Here is a 19,201-nt window from a genome sequence, read left to right as displayed (position 1 = left end):
CATATAGGTTTTCTATGGGCAGAGTCACTGTGGGGTGTTCACAGATTTCCCTCTTAGGTGCCCCAAAAAGCAAAATTCTTATGGGACATGGCAACCAACCTATATGGGCAGAGCATATGGGTTTTCTGTGGGCTTACCCATAGAAAAGCCATATAAGAGCCCCAAAGGGCAAAACTGCTGTAGACACACTTACTGTGGGCCAACTTGTGTTTGGTGGGTACTCAGGAAAAACAGCTCAAATGAGAGTGCCAGTTTGACTGTGCTTAATGAGTACCACCAGGTGAGAGTCAGATGACGGTGCTCTTTGGTCTTTATCATCAGCTACTGGCAACACGCCACCAGTTGTACAAAGGTTTCCTGCAGTTATCTTTATGGCACTATATCAACATAGCGCCGGTGCCACACACAGAGAATCTCTTTGTTTTAGAGCCAAGGTTTTTCCAAAGCGTTCACGTTTCTGATGGAGAAACCGAGAAAGTGGATGCACGTAAACTGTGCCCAGTAATGCAGACTCCAAAGATGCCTCTTGTTACTGAGGGAGAAAAATTGTTAACCCTTGATGCTCTGTTGAAAAAGAAGAAGAAATTGTTCACAGAAACGGATGTACAAAGTTGTTCACTACTTTGCTGAATTAATTATTTGACCATGATTTTCAGTGCTTATCCAAGACTGCGGTGCTGGCCAGTCTTAAAAGCTTGTACTGGGATAAAATAATTTTATTAATTCAGCATGCACCACCTTAAAAGTCCACAAGCAACACAGATCTGTAGTGAGAGAACAGGTTATTCACCAGGAAATGAACAGCAGGCTAGTCAGAGCATCCGTGTAAATTACATGCTCATTGCAACATCCTCACATCGCTAGGCAACAAGAATAAAATCCCTCCCCAGCTTCCACCTGGGAACAGTGTCTGCAGTGTACAGTTTGAGAAGAAATGGCAATAAAGAGTTCCAGTGACAACAGAAGCATTTAAAAAAGATTATATTTGTCTTTATTTGCACAGACATTTTACATTTTATTGTTTATTTTTGTTAAGAGGTATCTTTGGAAAGTTGAATTGTGCATAGGGTGATCTTTTTATTCTGGGCAGTCTTGAGTAGTTTCTGCACGGAGATCATAAAGAGACCATAATTTGCATGTCAAACATGAAATTTCAAAGAAAAGATATTTTTGGTTTGAGACAGGTTTTCCAGAAATAACATCTCAGCGGGCCGGTGCGAGACACAAAAGTGCTGTTTATGATTAAACAACAAGTGGTTTAGCTTCAGAAATGGGTATCCATCAGTCATCAGTTCCCAGGGATTGTTCTCATAAGCACAAGCTCTGTTGTTGTGTAGATGTTGTTTCTGTAGACTTTGCCGTCTTATTTTCTAGGTTTTGCTGTGCATGAATGTGTGTGCACGTGTGTGTGTGTGTGCTCGGGTCTTTGTCTCTGCATGTACCTGTCTATGTGCATCAGTAGCTCCCTGTCTCTAATGGAGTCCTAGGGTTGTAGGCAGGCAGGGAGGAAGGGCAAGGAGAGGGAAAGTACAGCCTTGAGCAGACTTCCACTTTTAAAACCCAGCTCCGAACTGCTGCAGTTCAGCAGCTAGGCGGCCACCTCATTAGAATTTTTTACATTCCTCTTCAGGCAGCAGCACACTGCTTCTTCTCCACTGCTCTTTCTAACCCACAATCTTTAAAAGATGATGGGATTATATCTAAACTGTCTCAGTCAAATATGAGGCTCTAAACCAATGTCTTTATAAATTAAATGACTGTACATAATGCTATAGCATAGCATAATTCAAATCAATTAACTATAAACTTATTTAAGACAATTTCTTTTTGACAGATTATCATCAGGTGTTACATAGAAGAGGTAGTAATTCTTCTTTAGTTTGGATAAGTAGACCACCTAAGCACTTAGCTGTGCAATTAGCTTTTTTTTAAAAAAAAAGTGTCACTGTAGGAGTTGGACAAAGGCTTTCATTGTCAGAACTTGGGGCCCACCCAGATAATTGGATATAGGAATGGGTTTACTGTTGCTAACTATAAACTATGTCAAGTGTTTCAAGTGTCTGTTTATTCTCCTGTCTCTCCCACGTGAAACCCTGCTGAAGTGCTTTCTGTATAAGAGGAGAGGAAGGATCGAGGACGCCCTGCTGGAGATAATGGCAATGAATGTGTTCTGGCTCTCCTCCAGTACTGTGGTCTCGTGTACGGCCGTGAGTGAAATTCACTTTGCCAGCGGTTAGCACTGCCCATTACTCACTGAACTGTGCTGCAGTGATAGCGAGGGGGGCCCAGCGTTAAGGCAAAGCAGCGTTAGCACAGCGGCGCACTACAGGACAATGGATGTGATGAATGTCGATACACTGCCACTGGGCTTCCAAGTCTTCCAACTACACGTGGCGTTCATCGGCCCAGTTCTCACTGTGGCACTCCACTTCACCCAGAGCAGGTACAACCTAGATTAAAGCTTCCAGTGTAAGGTAACTGCAAGAATAGAAGACAAGCTTTTTTAAAAAGGTGTTTTATAACACTTGGGCAGACAGCGTTGCCTAAACATGCCCGACTTCTTCCCCTCCATGCACACAGATGTTCATCACTTCCTCCACCGAAATTGGTGGAATTCCAGGATCTTGGCTCGCAGTCGGATGATGCTAGTGTTGTTTGTCTGCCAGCATGCCTGCCTTGTTTTCCCCTGAAGGTGTCAGGTTCTCAGGTTTGTTCAATCAGATGGACGAGCAGGTTCGTGCCTGGTTCTCAGCCAGATCTGTGAACAGGAGAAGGCAGCAGGGAGAGGTGGGGAAAGGGAGAGAGAAAGACAGAGTCAAACAGAGAGAAGGAACTAGTGAAGTTGCTCTGCTACTTCCTGTGCATCTGGAAGTTCAGTTCAGCAGCCATGTTTGGGCTACACCTCAGTGAATGTACAGAGACCTCAGTTCACCCCTCACTCACTTACACTCCCTACATGAAAAGAAATGCTGTGTAGGAGTCTGGCTTGACTGTTATTGCATCAGTCTCTTTCTGAGTGGTGCATGACATTGTGCCCAGTTGTAGATGAGTTTTTGCTTCCCTATGTCTCTGTCTTTTTTTGGCTCCTTTTATAGTGTATTCATCTTTCCCAGACATGATAGCTTTCCCTTTTTCTCCCTAACCCTCAGTTATCTACTAGTTAATATGTGTTGCAGCTGTGAGTGGATTACAGAACAGCTAATCGGTCCTGTTATGAATCTCATACAGACAGTTTTTTTTTCCTTTTTTGACATTATTCTTTTGCCTTTTGCCTTTAAAAAAAAAAAAAAAGTCTGTTTCCCTTCTTTCCAAATTCTGGTTTGATATTTGCTCCATCTCTATCTCTCCAGTTCCGCTTTGCATTTAATTCATTTGGTTTTTCCTGGCAGCCGCGTACACACAGCTATAGTGAGGTTCCCGTGCCAGGCAATTTTCAAAGACTTCACTGTGCTGGAATGAGGCCCCAGTTTTTGACCAAGCCAGGACAGAGGGACCTTTGTGTCTGTTGCCCAACAGCCCTGTCAACTCTTAGAGCGGGGAAAGATTAGGACACAGAGAGAGCCGATGGACTAAATGGTAGGGTGCCTGTTTGAAAGCCAATGGTGTCAGGCAAACAGCCCCTTAGCCTCATTCAAGCACGCAGTAATTACAAGCTTGTAGGGCAATCCTTCGGCTCTTTTGTCTCGGCTTTGGATACACTTGCCTGTTGTACTGGGAAACTTCATTCCCTCTCTGTTGGGAGACCCAAGGGGGAAGACTCTTTCAACTGCAGCATGTTGTCCTTTCTCTCATCAACATCAGCAAGCTCAGCAAATGGGACTCCCCTTCAGGAGACACAGTCCTTTTTTTTTAAATATAAGCCTAGTAAGCCAAGCTGTGCCTTAATGATGATGACTCAGGACATGCTCAGCTCATGCTTGTGATTCACTGCACGATTCACCGTTCCTGCTGACTGACTGCTGTCTGTCTTCCACCTTTGATTTCATGGGTGTCTGGAAGGCCCAACCGTATGAGCTGAATTAAACACACACTGAGGCTTCCAAGAAACTCATTACTGTGTCTCATCCCCAGAAGCACACAATCAACAAATTGTAGCTCATGAGAGGTATGTCATAAAATCATCACCTCTTTATTGCTCCTTTTCTCATCTCTAGGTAGGGTCACATGGTCTACACTCAGAGGTTAGAGCCCCAATTACAGGAAGTTAACCAAATTTGGTCAGCATGCAGAAGCTGTCTAGACACGTCCCACTGAGATGTGGAAAAATCTTTTTTTCTTTTTTAAATAGAAAAAGACTGATAGGATGGGTTAGAACAAGACGGCATTATCCTGTGAATCGTTAGGTTTTATCTTTGTTTCTTATAAAGTTTTCCCCGCTCTCAGCCAACACAAGACTCTCAGTCTCAGTGCTATAGTTATTCTTTTAATCTGACAGGACCATGAAGTCAGCCGTCTGTCTGCGTAACTGTCAGCGAGGAGATTAGAGGCCTGTTTTCTGGGACGTGTGTGCGCACGTGTGTCGTGTGTTAGTTTAATTCATCTCGCTGTCCCTGTGGACGCTCAGCGGATGAGGCCCAACGCTCTGGGAGTAGACGCATGGTTTAACTTGCTTTTCCTGACTATTTTCACTCCTATAAACGTGAGAGAAAGAGAGATTTAGTAGGACACGAATTAGTTGTTTGTTTGTTTTTAAATAAATAATGAGTTTTTATTCATTTGCTCCAGGCACATAATCTACTGCCATGCCCCAAACAATTGATGTCCATTCAGCTAAGCAGGAAATCCTCTTTGTGTGACAGACTGAAGATCATATTGGAGATACTGCCTTTCATCCTACTTGATTTTTCTCTCGCTGAAGATTTCAAAAGATACATGAAGGTCGAATGATGTGATCCGAGGCCATTTTTGCTTGTAAGCTCTACCCATTAAAATGTTATACTGGGTTTGATTTGAAAGTCCTCATGTTTGTTTCATCTCACAGTTTGTTTGTGCAAAAACAGTGAAAAAGCCTGTAAGCACATTAGCCTCCGCATGCTACATTTTGCAAGCAGGATTTATGACTTTAATTGCTACTGCATGATTTAATGCTGCATGTTTTTTGCACAATATTGGGCCTGCAGAATCCTACTCTGCTGCATAATATGCACAGGCTTAAAGATTTGTTGTGAGAAAGCACTCTTCTGTGTACTGAAGCTAGGCTGACTCTGGCTGATTTGCCTAAGGCTTTCTGAAAACTGAATCATCTGCAGAGCTTTGAGATTTTGTGCTTACACTTTTTGCATGACTTATAAATTGATGTTGATATATCAAACATATGAGGAAAGCATCTAGGGAATATTTGGCCCGTCTCTCACTTAACTGTGCCACTGTGGCAACGTTGCCGGTCACGTGATACTGTGCACCACTTTCACATACATTGTAGTTTGTTGCCTTTGATGAAAAGCTTCAATTTCCTTAATTCTGTATGGTTTAAAGGTGAGGGCCTTCTTTCTGCTAAGGACTGCATGATTTTGAGCTGCTCCTGATGTTTTGATGCAGTGTGAAGGTGGCTGTGCTATAGGACCGTCACAGTGCTCTCGTTGCTGGTAGCTAATGTGATCACAGCCACAGCCAGGCAGGGCCAAGTGAAAGTAAAGCCATAATCTCCCTCAGTGTCTCACTGCCAAATTGGCCTGATTTGTCAGGCAGAGGATCATCACCCACTTTTCAGATGACTTTCAAAGGGCCACTTTGCTTTTTGATGTGCAGCTTGGCATATTTGATCCTGACAAGTGCGACTAAGCAATACAAATCACTAATGTTTGGCTATTTAAAGGGGCATTCGAGGAGATGTCAGCGAAGGGGTGAGCTAGAAGTCTGCCAGCTGAAGATATTTAGATTGTTCTCTCACTCATGTTCCATCTACATAAATGATCTTATTAAGGAAATGGCTTAGACTTTCAAGGAAAAAAAACATGCACTCACTGTTAACCTCTTTTTATAATTTGGCAGACTTTCTGTGTTTCCCCACAATGATTATGCTGAAATTGGTTTGAAAAGTAGGCTCCCTTATCTGTAATTGAACGTGCCATTGAATTTTCACTGGCTTTTAAAAAGAGAAAAGAATTCACATTCTGGTCTCCAGGCAGGTTCGTGCATCCCACATATATACTGCTTTTTATAGAAAATAAGCATTTGCATATTTCTGAAGATGTCCTCGTGTGTTTTGTTTTTGGTTTTTGGGGAAAGGTTGGAAGAAAGGATGCCCTCTATGTGTGAGGGTAGATGTTTTCAAAACCACACTAATATATAATGTACTGCAGAGGTGGTGTTAATTAATAAATATAAAGAATGCTCTAAATAATATCTGCTACCCTGCTTGTTTTCCTTTATTTCCAGTCTTATTTATGACAGGAAAAAGCCTTGTGACTCATCATGCGTATTCATTTATGGCTTTTTAGAATATTACTCTATGTACTTACTGATTTTTTTGTTTCCAGGGACGGGTGTTTGGAGTGTGGAAAATGCCATGTGGCAGTCTCGACACATGTAAGGAGGCATAAAGCCGTCTTGAGCACCGATGAGGTGAATTTGCCTCTTAATCCAGACAATCAAATGGCTCATGAGGTCAGAGAGCAGTGTCCCATCCCAGAGGCAGCCATGCCCACCTGCTGAGTGCCTTTTGCCTTTGGCACTTATGTAATGACCAGCCTGAAGCGCCCACCCATGGAGCGTACCGTTGGGGGTTCGGTCCCCGCCAGTGATGAGTTTTACACCCGCCACCTGCGTATGGCCAATGGGGTTCCTGTTTCAAGCCGCACTGACAACATCCACGCCACTGTGAGCACAGGAGTGCCTAAAATGGGTGTACGGGCTCGTGTGGCCGACTGGCCCCCAAGGAAAGACGTTACAATGCCTCTGTGGCATTCATCTACGGAGCCTGAGAACTCTGGTGTGCCCTCAGCTGGAAAAAGTCACATAAAGTTAGGCTCTATAATGAGCCCTCAGGACTCAACAATGCTGCGTAACATCCACAACACTTTAAAGAATCGAGCCCAGTCCCAGGCTAACAATTACAGCCCTGACACCCGTTACCTCGCTCCAGGAGACTACAGAGGTCCCGCACATAGAAACCCACGGCAGAGACGCATCCGCCAGCGCAGCAATAGCGACATGACTGTTGGTGAGATGGAAGGCAGTGGAGACAGTGGCGAGGAATGGGGTCCATCATCGGGAGCCAAATTGTCCCCTCTTCACCGTGAATATGGCAGTACCTCATCGATAGATCAACATGGAGTAGCTGGAGACAGCTTCTTTGAAATGCTTAAGGGCTATCAAGGCGACAAAGTTGATCAACGTAGCCCTGCTCCAGAGAAACTGGAGGACATGCTGAATATTGCATCCAAGCAAGGGATTACTGATCTTCAGGAGGATGTCACAGACGGTCTTCTTCCTAAGGCGAAGGACAGAGATAAGCCCCCAAAGAGACGCACAAAGTCTGAAACAGGAGGCGAGTCTATATTCCGTAAACTTAGGAACGTGCGAGGTGAGTCCGACTCCCCCAGACCGGGGTCTGATGCGGAGGACAGCCGAATGGATGACACGGGCCCTCCTCTCAAGCCCTGGGTGTGTCAGAAAGGGTTCGCTCACTACGATGTTCAGAGCATGCTTTTTGACCTCAATGAAATTATTCAGTTGCGGCAGACTGCAGGCAAGAGGAAAAACACCACCACGGGAGCGTCTGCCGCTGCCGTGGCCTCTGCTACCTCTACTCTGTCATCCACCCACAGCCTGCCTTATAGCTCTCCTAGTGGAAGCCAGGAAGATCTCAATTCCAGGGACAGTCCTAGCCTGGATGCTGGAGATGAACAAAGCAACGAAATGTTGCTAAGCTGCCCTTGCTTCCGCAATGAGATCGGTGCCGATGGCATTGCCAGGCGCAAGCTGGGGGCTAACGGGCCAGGGTATCATGGGCTTGTGGGTGGCGGAGGTGGAAACAGTGGCTCAGGGACCCTGAGTGGGGAAAATAACTTGTACGAAACATCTGTGAGCACACACTTAACCAATGCTGGAGTAGCAGTTCTTGAGGGACCAAAGGAGGGCCCGAGCACGCTCAGCGAAAAGGGCAAACAATACATTGTGGAGCACGTGGACCTGGGAGCCTACTACTATCGCAAGTTCTTCTACCTTAGGGGTGAGATGCATTCACCTGCTGTCATAGCATATAGATGGATTTATTGTTTAAAGCAGTAATGCTGTTGAATATACATGATCAGTTTTTAATTGTACTACTTCTTCTACCTTAGATCATTGGAACTACTTTGGGCTAGATGAGGCATTGGGTCCAGTGGCTGTGAGCATGCGCAGAGAGAAGCTGGAGGAGGACAAGGAGCATGGCCAGCAGTATAACTACCGTGTCATCTTCAGGACCAGCGAGGTCGGATATAGTGTCTGTCCTACATGCAACCTCAGCATAACGTCATGCTATTCCTGTCTACTGTGGAAAATTATGCCCACAGCATGTTTTTCTTTTTTCACCAGTTTGGGAAACAAATTACTTTGCTTGTCTGTGAAGCAAGCTTCTTTGGATTTAGGGTGTTATACATGCACCACAGACCTTATATAACCATATAGGAGATGTGTTTATTGCAACATCTCTATGCATCCCATATTAGGAAGACCAGCTCAAGGTAAAATAAGTCTCGGTCCTCGTTTTTTTTTTTTTTGGGGGGTTTTTTTGGTTATGCAACCAACCCCTGGGCTATTCAGCTGTCTCACAATATCAGCAATGTGTGAAGAAACTTCAGGAAGTGCGCTCATCCTCCAGCCTCCAAGGCCTGTCAGCAACCTAAAACCGCTGCGCGGAGAACTTTACGTCTTTGTTTCAGTAAAAATAGACTGTCATATTTAGTAGCTGTGTTAGCTCCCCTGTCTTCTGTGTTTGGCTTGGGATATTGGATTTTGAATTTTGCATTATGGGATTATATGGACATGCATTCCCAGACAGTGGATAAAGGCATCTGCCTGGGGCTGTTTGTTGTGGACTGAGGCAGGACAGGTGCATGTGATTAAACCCCCACACTTTAGCCTGAATTACCTAAGCACACCCCCACCATACCTTGTAGACATGGGGAACACAGGTCTATTGTAAAAACAAGCCCAGCACAGCCTCAAGCTTGCAGGAGAGAGAAAGTCTCCATCCGTTCCAGCTGCTTATGATAGCCAAGTGATTGAGTACAGTCCCAGAGCCCGGCACAATGCACACTTTGTGTACACAGAACGCTTAGACAAGCCCTTCCACCTCCTCTTCTTCCTCGGTTGCACTTTGTGATTGTTCTGTGTTTTCACATAACTTCTTAATGGTTGAATAAGAGGCAGCTATGACTTTAAGAACCACAGCAGCCTGTATTTCCTTCCATGTGTCAGGGCAGGCATGTTTTGTTATCACTGTGTTTCATCTCCAAGAGTTCAAAGCACATAAAAAATTCCTGAGGTGCATTCCTTCGGTTCTCGCGCTCCTCACTGTAATCTCCTCTTCTTCATCTCTGCGTTTCCAGCTGATAACTCTTCGAGGTTCTATACTAGAAGATGCAGTGCCTTCCACCTCTAAGCATGGCACCAGCCGAGGTCTGCCCATTAAAGATGTACTGGAGTATCTTCTGCCTGAGCTGGATCTCTCCTGCCTCAGACTGGCTCTCAACACACCCAAAGTCACTGAGCAGCTGATGAAACTGGATGAACAAGGGGTAGGCTGAAAATAAACAATTTTCCAAAGGATTGAGAGTTTAAAGTGCATGTTTATAATAACTGAATAGGAATTCTTTTCCTCAGCCTGCTCACTCCTGAAGTAGATTAAAGAAATAAATTGACTGTCATGTTTGTGTGTTTGCTGGTTCCCAGCTGAGTTTTCAGGTAAAAGTGGGAGTGATGTACTGCCGAGCAGGGCAGAGCACAGAGGAGGAAATGTACAACAACGAGGTAGCTGGTCCCGCCCTGGAAGAGTTCCTCCAGCTGCTGGGGGAGAAGGTTCGCCTCAGGGGCTTCACCAAGTACAGAGCCCAGCTGGACACAAAAAGTAACAGTTTCCCCAGCATACTTATAGATGACACACACAGTAAATAGTACAAAGTTGTGATACATCTTTAAACCTGCTGATCACTGAAACTGATTACATATAAGAGTGTAGATATCTTTCGTTTTGGTAGTGAAAGTAAGACATCATGTGAATGGTGACTTGGATTTCCCCTTCTTCATATTACACTTTATAGTTTTTGAACTTTGGCCCTTTATCTTGCCTTTATCTTCTCCGCTTTTATCTCACTTTCTGGTTCTTCTGACCAACATGCCCGCTACAACAGTTTATTAGTGCTGGCACTAGAGAATAAAATGACACCTGATGTGTTGTGACTATATCAGGACTTTTATGTTGCCTGGCATGACTAAACAGATTTGTTAGGTGAATGAATGAGGCCCTAGATCATTTACCCTACATTTATTGTTGGTTTACAATAGTACAAAACTTTTGGCTTTGAAAAAAAAATTGTGTTGGGATTTGCTAAATAGGCGCTGTAAGACGTTTCTGACTGAAAGGCATGGACAGAGTTATTTTAGCTGAGCTTATCACACACAAAATTCTCTTTCAGACCTCGTAATTTGGGGAGGAGTGTATTTAAATGAATCATACTGTTGTGATTTCCTGCAGATTGCACCATTATTTAATGCTGAAAAAAAAGCATGTCTTATTTTGTGCCTGATATGGCTGTGATAGTTGTTCCTAGGAGAGTTGATTTATTTGGAATTCCTTTGGGAGATGTTATCAGAATTAACATGTAATTGCCATGGGTGGATTGCTCAAAGCTGTGAGTGCACTGCTAAAGCTCTGTCCTCTTCTCAGCCTAAACAACATACTGCTGGTTTCCTATACTGTTATTTTAATGTAACAGAGCAGAAGTGAACTTAGAGCATATAGTAATTTTTCTATAGCTAAAGTTTTTTTAACAGTGATCTGAGCTGTTTGTAGTATTTAAGATTTTTATTTTTTTCTTTACACATTTGATACAGACAGCTTTAAATCCTCTGTTTCCGGGTCTTTAACCAGCAGCACTTGTACACAGAGCTGTGAAATGTCACAAATATACCTTCTCTTTATTATCAGATCAATTAAATAACATGTTATATGTCAAAATGAAACTACCATAGTGACTCAGACAGATAGAAGAAGAACAAAAAGATAGATGCTCATATTTTCAGTAAGTACGTTAGCATTTGATCAGAATCTGATAGTAAATAATTATTATTTACATTAATCTGACAGGTCAGCTGTAACACTGGAAATTAATGAAACTTCTGTACATTTGCACATTGAGCTCTCTGCTCATATCAGTTTTTACATTTTTATTTATTTTTTTTGCGATTGTGGTCTCGGCCTATTTTTCCCTGCTTAGTAATTCTAACCCTTTGTTGTGCAATGGCAAGGAAAAATGTAACGAGCTTCCCTTACAGGATGCATGAGTAAAACAATTAATTGTTCTCTTTATTAACATTAGCTTTGACAGGCTGACATTGATCCACAGCTGACTATTGTGTAGCTGTTTGTGCTACAGTGAAACTGCATCCTGTCTTGCACAAAAAAACCACTGAAAAGAAAAATGAATGGCAGTAGCGATACAATGAGTCTGAACACTGTATTCCTATTTTTTCTGCAGCGGATTCCACGGGCACTCACTCCCTGTACACTTCATACAAGGATTATGAGATCATGTTCCATGTGTCTACTCTGCTGCCTTACACGCCCAACAACAAACAGCAGGTAAAGATGGGGAGTACATATTTTGTGGTATGTGCTGAGTTGTGTTTTTGGAAATGAAAAGCTTCTTTTTATTTGCGCCACAAAGAAATCAGAGAGGAATGTTATGACTTATCGTTCAGGAATCGGCTTTCATTTTAAAGAATGTGGTTTTTTTTTTAATGCCAGTAAATGGAACGTACCAAATCCTTTGTATGACTTTCACATTCAGTTGTCACACCTCTCTAAAAATTCCATGTTTTTCAATGACTAGTTGCTGAGAAAGCGGCACATTGGGAACGACATAGTGACCATAGTGTTCCAGGAGCCCGGAGCTCACCCTTTCACTCCCAAGACTATTCGCTCCCACTTTCAACATGTCTTCATTATCGTACGAGTACACAATCCCTGCTCCGACAGCACATGCTACAGGTGGGTCTTTAAGCTTGACCAGCAGAGATGAAACATGAGCAGCCTGTTGTGAATCTGTAAACTAACCAAGTACTTTTTAGTGCCTAAACTTGACCCAAAATTGAAAATGAAAAGAATTCATAAAAAACAATAAAGTGAAAACAAGTTTAAAAACAACTGTGGTCTCGTGGCTGATAAGCTTGTGACTCTGCTTTTAATTGTACCCTTTCTGGTTCTTTAAAAGAGGCCTATTATACCTCAGCAAGGCTTTATGTATTATATCTCAGACTGTCTTGTTGTGAGGGAGAAGATCATCAAAAGAGGGATAAAGCTAGCTGAACAAAGGACTGACTTTAGACTTTAGTTTCCTTAACTGAATTAAGGAAACTAAAGTCTACCTTGGAACCAAATTAAGTGTCTATACAGATCAAGGACAAAGGGTTATTCTTCCCTGATAAAACCGATACTGAGTGAGAGCACATGCTCATATTTAGTTTTAATATGGATTTCAGCACAGTGTGTTGGTTCATATACTTTCTAACAAACAGATCCCAGGGAGCTGGCCTTACTGGAACCCCGTCCAGTACGGCCTCATCTTCTACTTAAGCTTGTGTACTTTAACAATTTTTTTTGTATACTCAGAGTAGTGTTGGGCGATATGGAAAAAATATTTATCACGATATGAATTGTTTTATATCACGATAACGATATATATCACGATATACCACCCGACCTGTGGTCATCTGAAAAGTATGCAGTCTGTAAACAGCGAGTGGAGAGGGTGCAGTCTTTGTTTTGAGTTACCGTAAAGCATGCCGCAAATCCGGTGCACGTAAAAGCAGCACCATGTTGCAAAACCACAAGACGGAGTTTCTTTGTGAAAAAATATCATTTTTATACTTTATTTTCTCTTGCATAAAGTTAAGAGTATGTATAGTGAGAAGACAACACTAATATATTTGCCACAGGCTATTTAACTCTTTAAGACCTACCATGAGACCAAGTCCGCCAGAGCTTATCTTTACATTTTACATGCTGTAGTGCCATTTGTGGGAGCATTTCAAGTTGCTATACATCAATACAACCGTTATAGCCCAAATTTTAATAATTTGTATGCATTAAGTCCATAGTAACTACATAAATTGCAAAAAGTGCAATAAACTACAAAAAAATTGAAAATCGTTTTTTTGTTTTTTTTACAAATATTTCTAGTTAGAGAAATTTAAGAGGCTTATCCTCAAAACTGTAAATACAAGAAAGTTGCACAAAATAGTTTCCAACCACGAGAAATTTATTTTGAGTGTCTTCATAGTTTTATTTTGAGATAAACTAATTTTTATATACTACAGGAAAAATGAAAATAAATATTATAATGTAAATTTGCAAAAAAACACTATGTGCATCAAAATAAACTATTTCCAACAGTGTAATTTGACTTCTAAGCATCCCTGAAACGATACAGAAAAGCATAAAGTCAAACATGACTTTTAAAAACACCAACATAGGCTTTGAAAGTAAAAAACTACATTTTCCGCGAAAATGACGTCACTTCCGGTTTCGGACAGGTAATGGCGGACATGCGATAGTTCGCGCTGACTTATATTCCAACGTAGGAAGTGTTATGAACAGCTGATCGGATCGGCAAAGCGTGTTTCTGGAATATTATGTTTTTGTTGCTGCAAGTCTGGAATATTATGTTTTTGTTGCTGGAAGTGCTTTTTATGCAATTTTTGCAAAGCTATATGTGGAAGGAAACCGTGACCTAGGGCAAGCTAATGGAATAAGATGTAAGTACAACTCCTACGGTTTCATATGCAAAAAAAATTATTGCGCTACCTTAGTGGTTCCAGTTCTACAGGGATTTAAAAATAGTTAGGCAAAACGCAGTGTGCCTGCTCCGACCGGTTGTAAGGGGTTAATGATATATTTTATGTAATAATTTATAAAATTAGGGTTAGAAACGATAGAAACGATAGAACACAAATGGCACGATAGAAACGTTTCTATCGTCCACACGATATATATCGTCATATCGCCCAGCACTAACTCAGAGTATATATAGAGCCCCAAAAGAGTCAGAGTAATCATAGCTCATGGTATTTCTGGGGACTGGGCCAGGGTTACTGGCCCAGTCCCCGATGAATTTGTTAACTGATGTGACCAGTTTTCCTCCAGATTAACGTGGCTTAGGCTAAAGAAATGGGCCCCTTTCCATTATCACTCCTCTGTCTAGTGGCAGCTGTGCTGCAATATAAATACATGAAAAATGTATTTATATTACATGTAACAGATGAGAAGCTATATTTTCTGTTAAATACCAAAGTCACTGGATGTTATTTTTAAGCAAATTATGAAATGTTAATGTGACGGGAAACTGGTGAAAATATTTTATTCTTCCTTTTCCCAGTCAGTGCCTTCCTGTTCTGTGATTTGCTGTTAAAAAGAGGAAGTTGCTTTGCTGCAAGATTATTGGTGTCACCCTTCATGATCTTTAGGCTCAAAGACAGAGAACATCGCTTTGGACCTGCAGAGTCCTTAACAAGGTTTAGCCTTCTCAAAGGTAGTGGTTATACATTAACATAAATTAATGTACATAAAGTACATAAAGTAAATCTTGTGCATATCTTTGCAAAGCAGGTGGTGTCTGAGACCAGACAGCAGAATTTTATGCTGAATGACGATGCTTTGGTAGTCTATGAGCATATGCAGTGAAAACGAGATGCGTTACAATTTTAAGTGGGTCAAACTGACAAACCTCAGCAGTGATGTTGAATGAAAATCTGATTTTGGCTTCGCATTTCTGTCTGGGACCTGATCCTTTTATGGGACTCTTAAAAGCTCCACACCACTTTTCAGAGCTTGTAGCTGTGTTTTCATGCAGGTAGCTACAGTAGCATTAAGACAAAAGCATTGACTGGAAGGCAAAAGCTAGCATAAAAGCCTGTTGCCTGGCTGTTGTCCCATCTTCGTGAGCTGCGTTTCCACTGCACATCTGTATGCGTGTGAATTAGTTTGATTATTGTCAGATAGAAGAAATTACTTCTGCAGTAGCTGTCACATTGATGGGGGTTCTCCCGTGGAGTTGTGTGGCGTTGACACTTATGCGTTTCTACCTCACTGCACATGCTCTTTCTGTGCTTTGAACACACAGATATTATACACATGTAGTTGCTCCCACTCACTCCCCTACTCCCATTTCTCCTTTTACCTCTTTCTCATGCTCACTTGCACACACAGCCCCCCACCCGCCGTACACTAATTCACTCAAAGACTCACTCTTCACACACTCATATAAATACAAGTCTCAACCCTCCCTCCTCCTCCTTTCCTTGCTTGCCACTTTGCCTTTGGGCAGCATGAGTTGGAGTGGTCTGAAGGAGTTAGCGCCATGCACATGAAGTGCTCTCTTCACTGGACATGCATGTGAGTGGGGAGGACTGTTCAGAGCAGTGTTTCTCAGAGCTCACAGAGCCAACCTGAGGAGCGGACAGGTCGAGCCAACCTTCTGTCTGTTCAGCTCACGGCGGCACATTTGGGCTAATTTATTTTGAGCCCTTTTATTTTTCTACTCCGTGCTGACTTTTCCTTTTTCTGACGAGCTACTCCATCTCATCGACTCGTGGCTGCGTTAGTTTTTTTCTTTTTGCATAAAGGGTTCATCTTTTAGTTTATAGTCTGAGAGAAGGAGAGAAATTCTTGTTGTTTACCTTATGGAAGAAATGGAGAGGCCCAAGACACTGAATCCTTGAAGACAATCCTGCTACCCTACGCAAGAATCATCCGCACAGTCTTCGGATTCATCTCATATTCTGTGTGGACTGAGGCACCATGTGTTAAGACTTCACTCCTGACTGTTTGTCACAAGTCTTTCCCTGGATGCCTTCCCCTGATGGTTTAAGGGGGGAGAAGAAAGAGTCTGGACACGAGAACTCAGTTACAAGGATTTGCTACACAGTATTGAGTGGTTTATATTGGGTGTTGTATTATAAGAACAAGGGAGAATTGAGTTAGCATCGGCACAGTTTGTTCACCGCCTTGATTGAATATAAGTATTTAGATGCAGTAATCTGAAGAGCTTGGTTACTTTTTGATGAAGACAGGAGGTAAGTTACACATGTTTGTGTTGAGTTCAGCATGCTATGGTGTGGTGGTCAAAACCATACAAGAGTACCTGATGCAGGGATTTACACTTCAGCTGCTCAGTAGTTTTCCCTTTCACACTCCTTCCTTAAATTGTTGCACATCATATATGCTAGCTTGAAACTTTATTTTACATGAAGAGATTTTTTTCCCGGTTTCTTTTACTATCATGTAATGCATTTGCCTCTTTAATCTCTATTAATAAAGGGCATGTTTTTATTTGTTGAGTCATCTAGTTATTAATAGCCTGTCGTTGCCTGCTGCTGAGATCTGGATAATTCTCAGGTCATATTGAGCCAAACCAGAGCATTAAAGGAGTAAGTGGCCTGGGGCCAGCGGGGTGCTAATCTGCTGCTTTCAACCGCTGCCTCAAAGTCACACGGGGCCAGTGAGGCAGGATTGCGTAACCAGATCTTTGTTTAGGAAATGATCTTTGTTTGTGCTTGCGAGCCAGAGCCACAGCGCTGCTCCTCCATATACCATGATGTAGCAGAGAGTGGCAGGGTGTCATCACTGGGAGCTGGCTTGCCATCTAGGATTGGATGTATAGCATTTATATGCTGAGTGCAGTCGGCCATGGTTTGCAGCATTTCTGCTACAGGCAGAGGCTGTGTTATCTGTTTAATGGGCTGGATGGAGTTTTGTCAGGACTGTCAAAGTAGCTTATCTGAGACCACGTCTTGGTTTTTTCGGTTTTTAGTGTACATGCATGTATGCACTTACAGGCTTTATATAGCTCCTATACTTATATATAGGAAGAAGTCAGACAAGTTTCTTCCTCATTGGTAGTTTAAAGTCTTTTGAAAGGTTTTTCTTGTAAGGTTTCTCAGATTTCTAATGAAGAACATGTAGAAGGCAGCATCACCACACAGTTACTAATTTATAGTAATTTAACTCAAACGGCCATTGTGTAGAAATGTAATATGAGCAGTGGAGGGTAACAAGACGCGAGCTTTGCCTGTAGGAATTAGAACAGCCTCCTTTTTAGAGCAAAGGTCAGAGGTGAGGTAACCATACATATTGTGTTAATTTAATATATTTAACTTTGCATATGCATATTCTATACCCCGCTATTTATGAATGTGTTTTAAAAAAAAATGTTATATACAATTTTAAAATGCGTTTTAAAATAATTTAATATACATGCTTATGCAGTAAACTCATCCTTACCAGAGCCAGTCCCGGGGTACCATTCTACTTTCTGTTACCGGTAATCTGGCTACAAAGAAATTCAGCCAGGCCGCTTGAATAGGAGTCAATGAAGCTAAAAGGCTAAAATAATTATTTATACCTGCTTCTAGACCTTAACCCCAACTCAAAGAAACAAAAACTAATTATTAATGCATAATAACACTTCCTTCCTCCATGTTCTTCAGTTTTCTTTTGGGGTTTTTTCTTACAGGAAGAAAATTTTACCCTCAAAAAATTTGCATTCTGGTAATGCATTCTGATTGGTCAGTTCAGGATTCATGACTAGACTTATCCCCTTGCTTTAAAGCAGGGGTGGGGGAACTCCAGGCCTTAAGGCCTGCAGGTTTTAGATTCGTCCTTGATCCAATGGAGCTGATTTAAATGGCTAAATTACCTCCTCAACATGTCTTGAAGTTCTCCGGAGGCCTGGTAATGAACTAATCATTTGATTCAGGTATGTCGACCAGGGTGATATCTGAAACCTGCAGGACATCGGCCCTTGAGGCCTGGAGTTCCCCACCCTTGCTTTGAAGCCATAATGTTGCTCATGGTGTCCCAGTGTTTACAGAAAAGTATTTCGCTGTCATGGCAACCTTTAAAAATGAATGCATAATGAATGTATAACTGAAACACATACATCTGTCTTTCTTGACAATTTTGCTAATGGAAAGTCCAGAGAATATGAATTCTTGAGTATTTACAACTTCTTTTCCTCTTTTTCTTCTGCAGTGTGGCTGTCACCCGTTCCCAGGACGTTCCCTCCTTTGGCCCACCAATCCCGAAAGGCGTGACCTTTCCCAAGTCCACTGTGTTCAGGGACTTCCTTTTGGCCAAAGTCATCAACGCTGAGAACGCAGCTCATAAGTCAGATAAATTTGGCGCCATGGCAACACGGACACGGCAGGAGTATCTGCGGGATTTGGCAGAGCGACATGTGACCAGTACATCAGTGGAACCCTCTGGGAAGTTCCCCTTCATCTCTCTGGCACACAAACGGCGGGAGAAGGTGCGTCCGTACAGCGGGGCGGAGCTACGGAGCCTTGGGGCTATAACCTGGCAGGTTCATGCCGAAGATCAAGTAGCCGGGGCTGAACGCGAGTGCCTGTTGGCCATTTCAAACGACTTCATCATCCTGCTGGATCAAGAGGCCAAAGCGGTCGTGTTTAACTGTGCCACACGAGATGTGATTGGCTGGTCAACCGGGAGCCCCGCCTCTATGAAGATCTACTATGAGCGTGGTGAGAGCGTATCGCTGCGCTCCATTAATAACAACACGGAGGACTTTGGAGAGGTTGTCAAAAGACTGGAGGTCAGTGGGGCACCGTTACCTTCTGTAGCCACACATGTGTATAGCATACACCATCTGCTGCAGATATCAGAGGCTGCAGAGCTTAAAAAAGTGCATCTCTCACAAGCATCTTGCAATAAACACACACAGAGATGCTTTGAGCTGTGACTATCGTGAAAGCATTCCTACTTTTAGATCAGCATATTTACTCTTTAGCTGGTTATCTTCTAGTATCATCTAGTAAACATCCAAATCACCCAGCTAACCAGTCCCAGTCTGTGAGTCACTGTGTATGTGAATAGTAATGCAGGCAAAAAGTGCTTGGTAAAGTCTTTAAGTGTTAGGACACGCTCTCCCTTTGTCCACTTCCCTGACAACAGTAGCTTGAAAAAAAAATAACTATTGTT

At 42.5% G+C, this 19,201-nt stretch overlaps 1 protein-coding gene across 1 annotated transcript in view; it reads left to right on the top strand.

Annotated features, from left to right (window-relative positions):
• Positions 1 to 19,201, top strand: part of LOC116322291 (signal-induced proliferation-associated 1-like protein 1) — a 40,696-nt gene that overhangs the window by 11,976 nt on the left and 9,519 nt on the right. Inside the window, exons 2-8 of the mRNA XM_039603310.1 lie at positions 6,480 to 8,173; positions 8,286 to 8,416; positions 9,537 to 9,725; positions 9,880 to 10,054; positions 11,685 to 11,788; positions 12,039 to 12,196; positions 18,236 to 18,815. Coding sequence (XP_039459244.1) covers positions 6,682 to 8,173; positions 8,286 to 8,416; positions 9,537 to 9,725; positions 9,880 to 10,054; positions 11,685 to 11,788; positions 12,039 to 12,196; positions 18,236 to 18,815 — 2,829 coding nt within the window. The 5' untranslated portion in view covers positions 6,480 to 6,681. The remainder of the gene's footprint in view (positions 1 to 6,479; positions 8,174 to 8,285; positions 8,417 to 9,536; positions 9,726 to 9,879; positions 10,055 to 11,684; positions 11,789 to 12,038; positions 12,197 to 18,235; positions 18,816 to 19,201) is intronic.

This window comes from Oreochromis aureus, linkage group 19, assembly GCF_013358895.1.
Source record: "Oreochromis aureus strain Israel breed Guangdong linkage group 19, ZZ_aureus, whole genome shotgun sequence".
Taxonomy (NCBI): domain Eukaryota; kingdom Metazoa; phylum Chordata; class Actinopteri; order Cichliformes; family Cichlidae; genus Oreochromis; species Oreochromis aureus.
The sequence above is the reverse complement of the archived record's forward strand: the minus strand, read 5'-3'. Positions and strand labels throughout refer to the sequence as shown.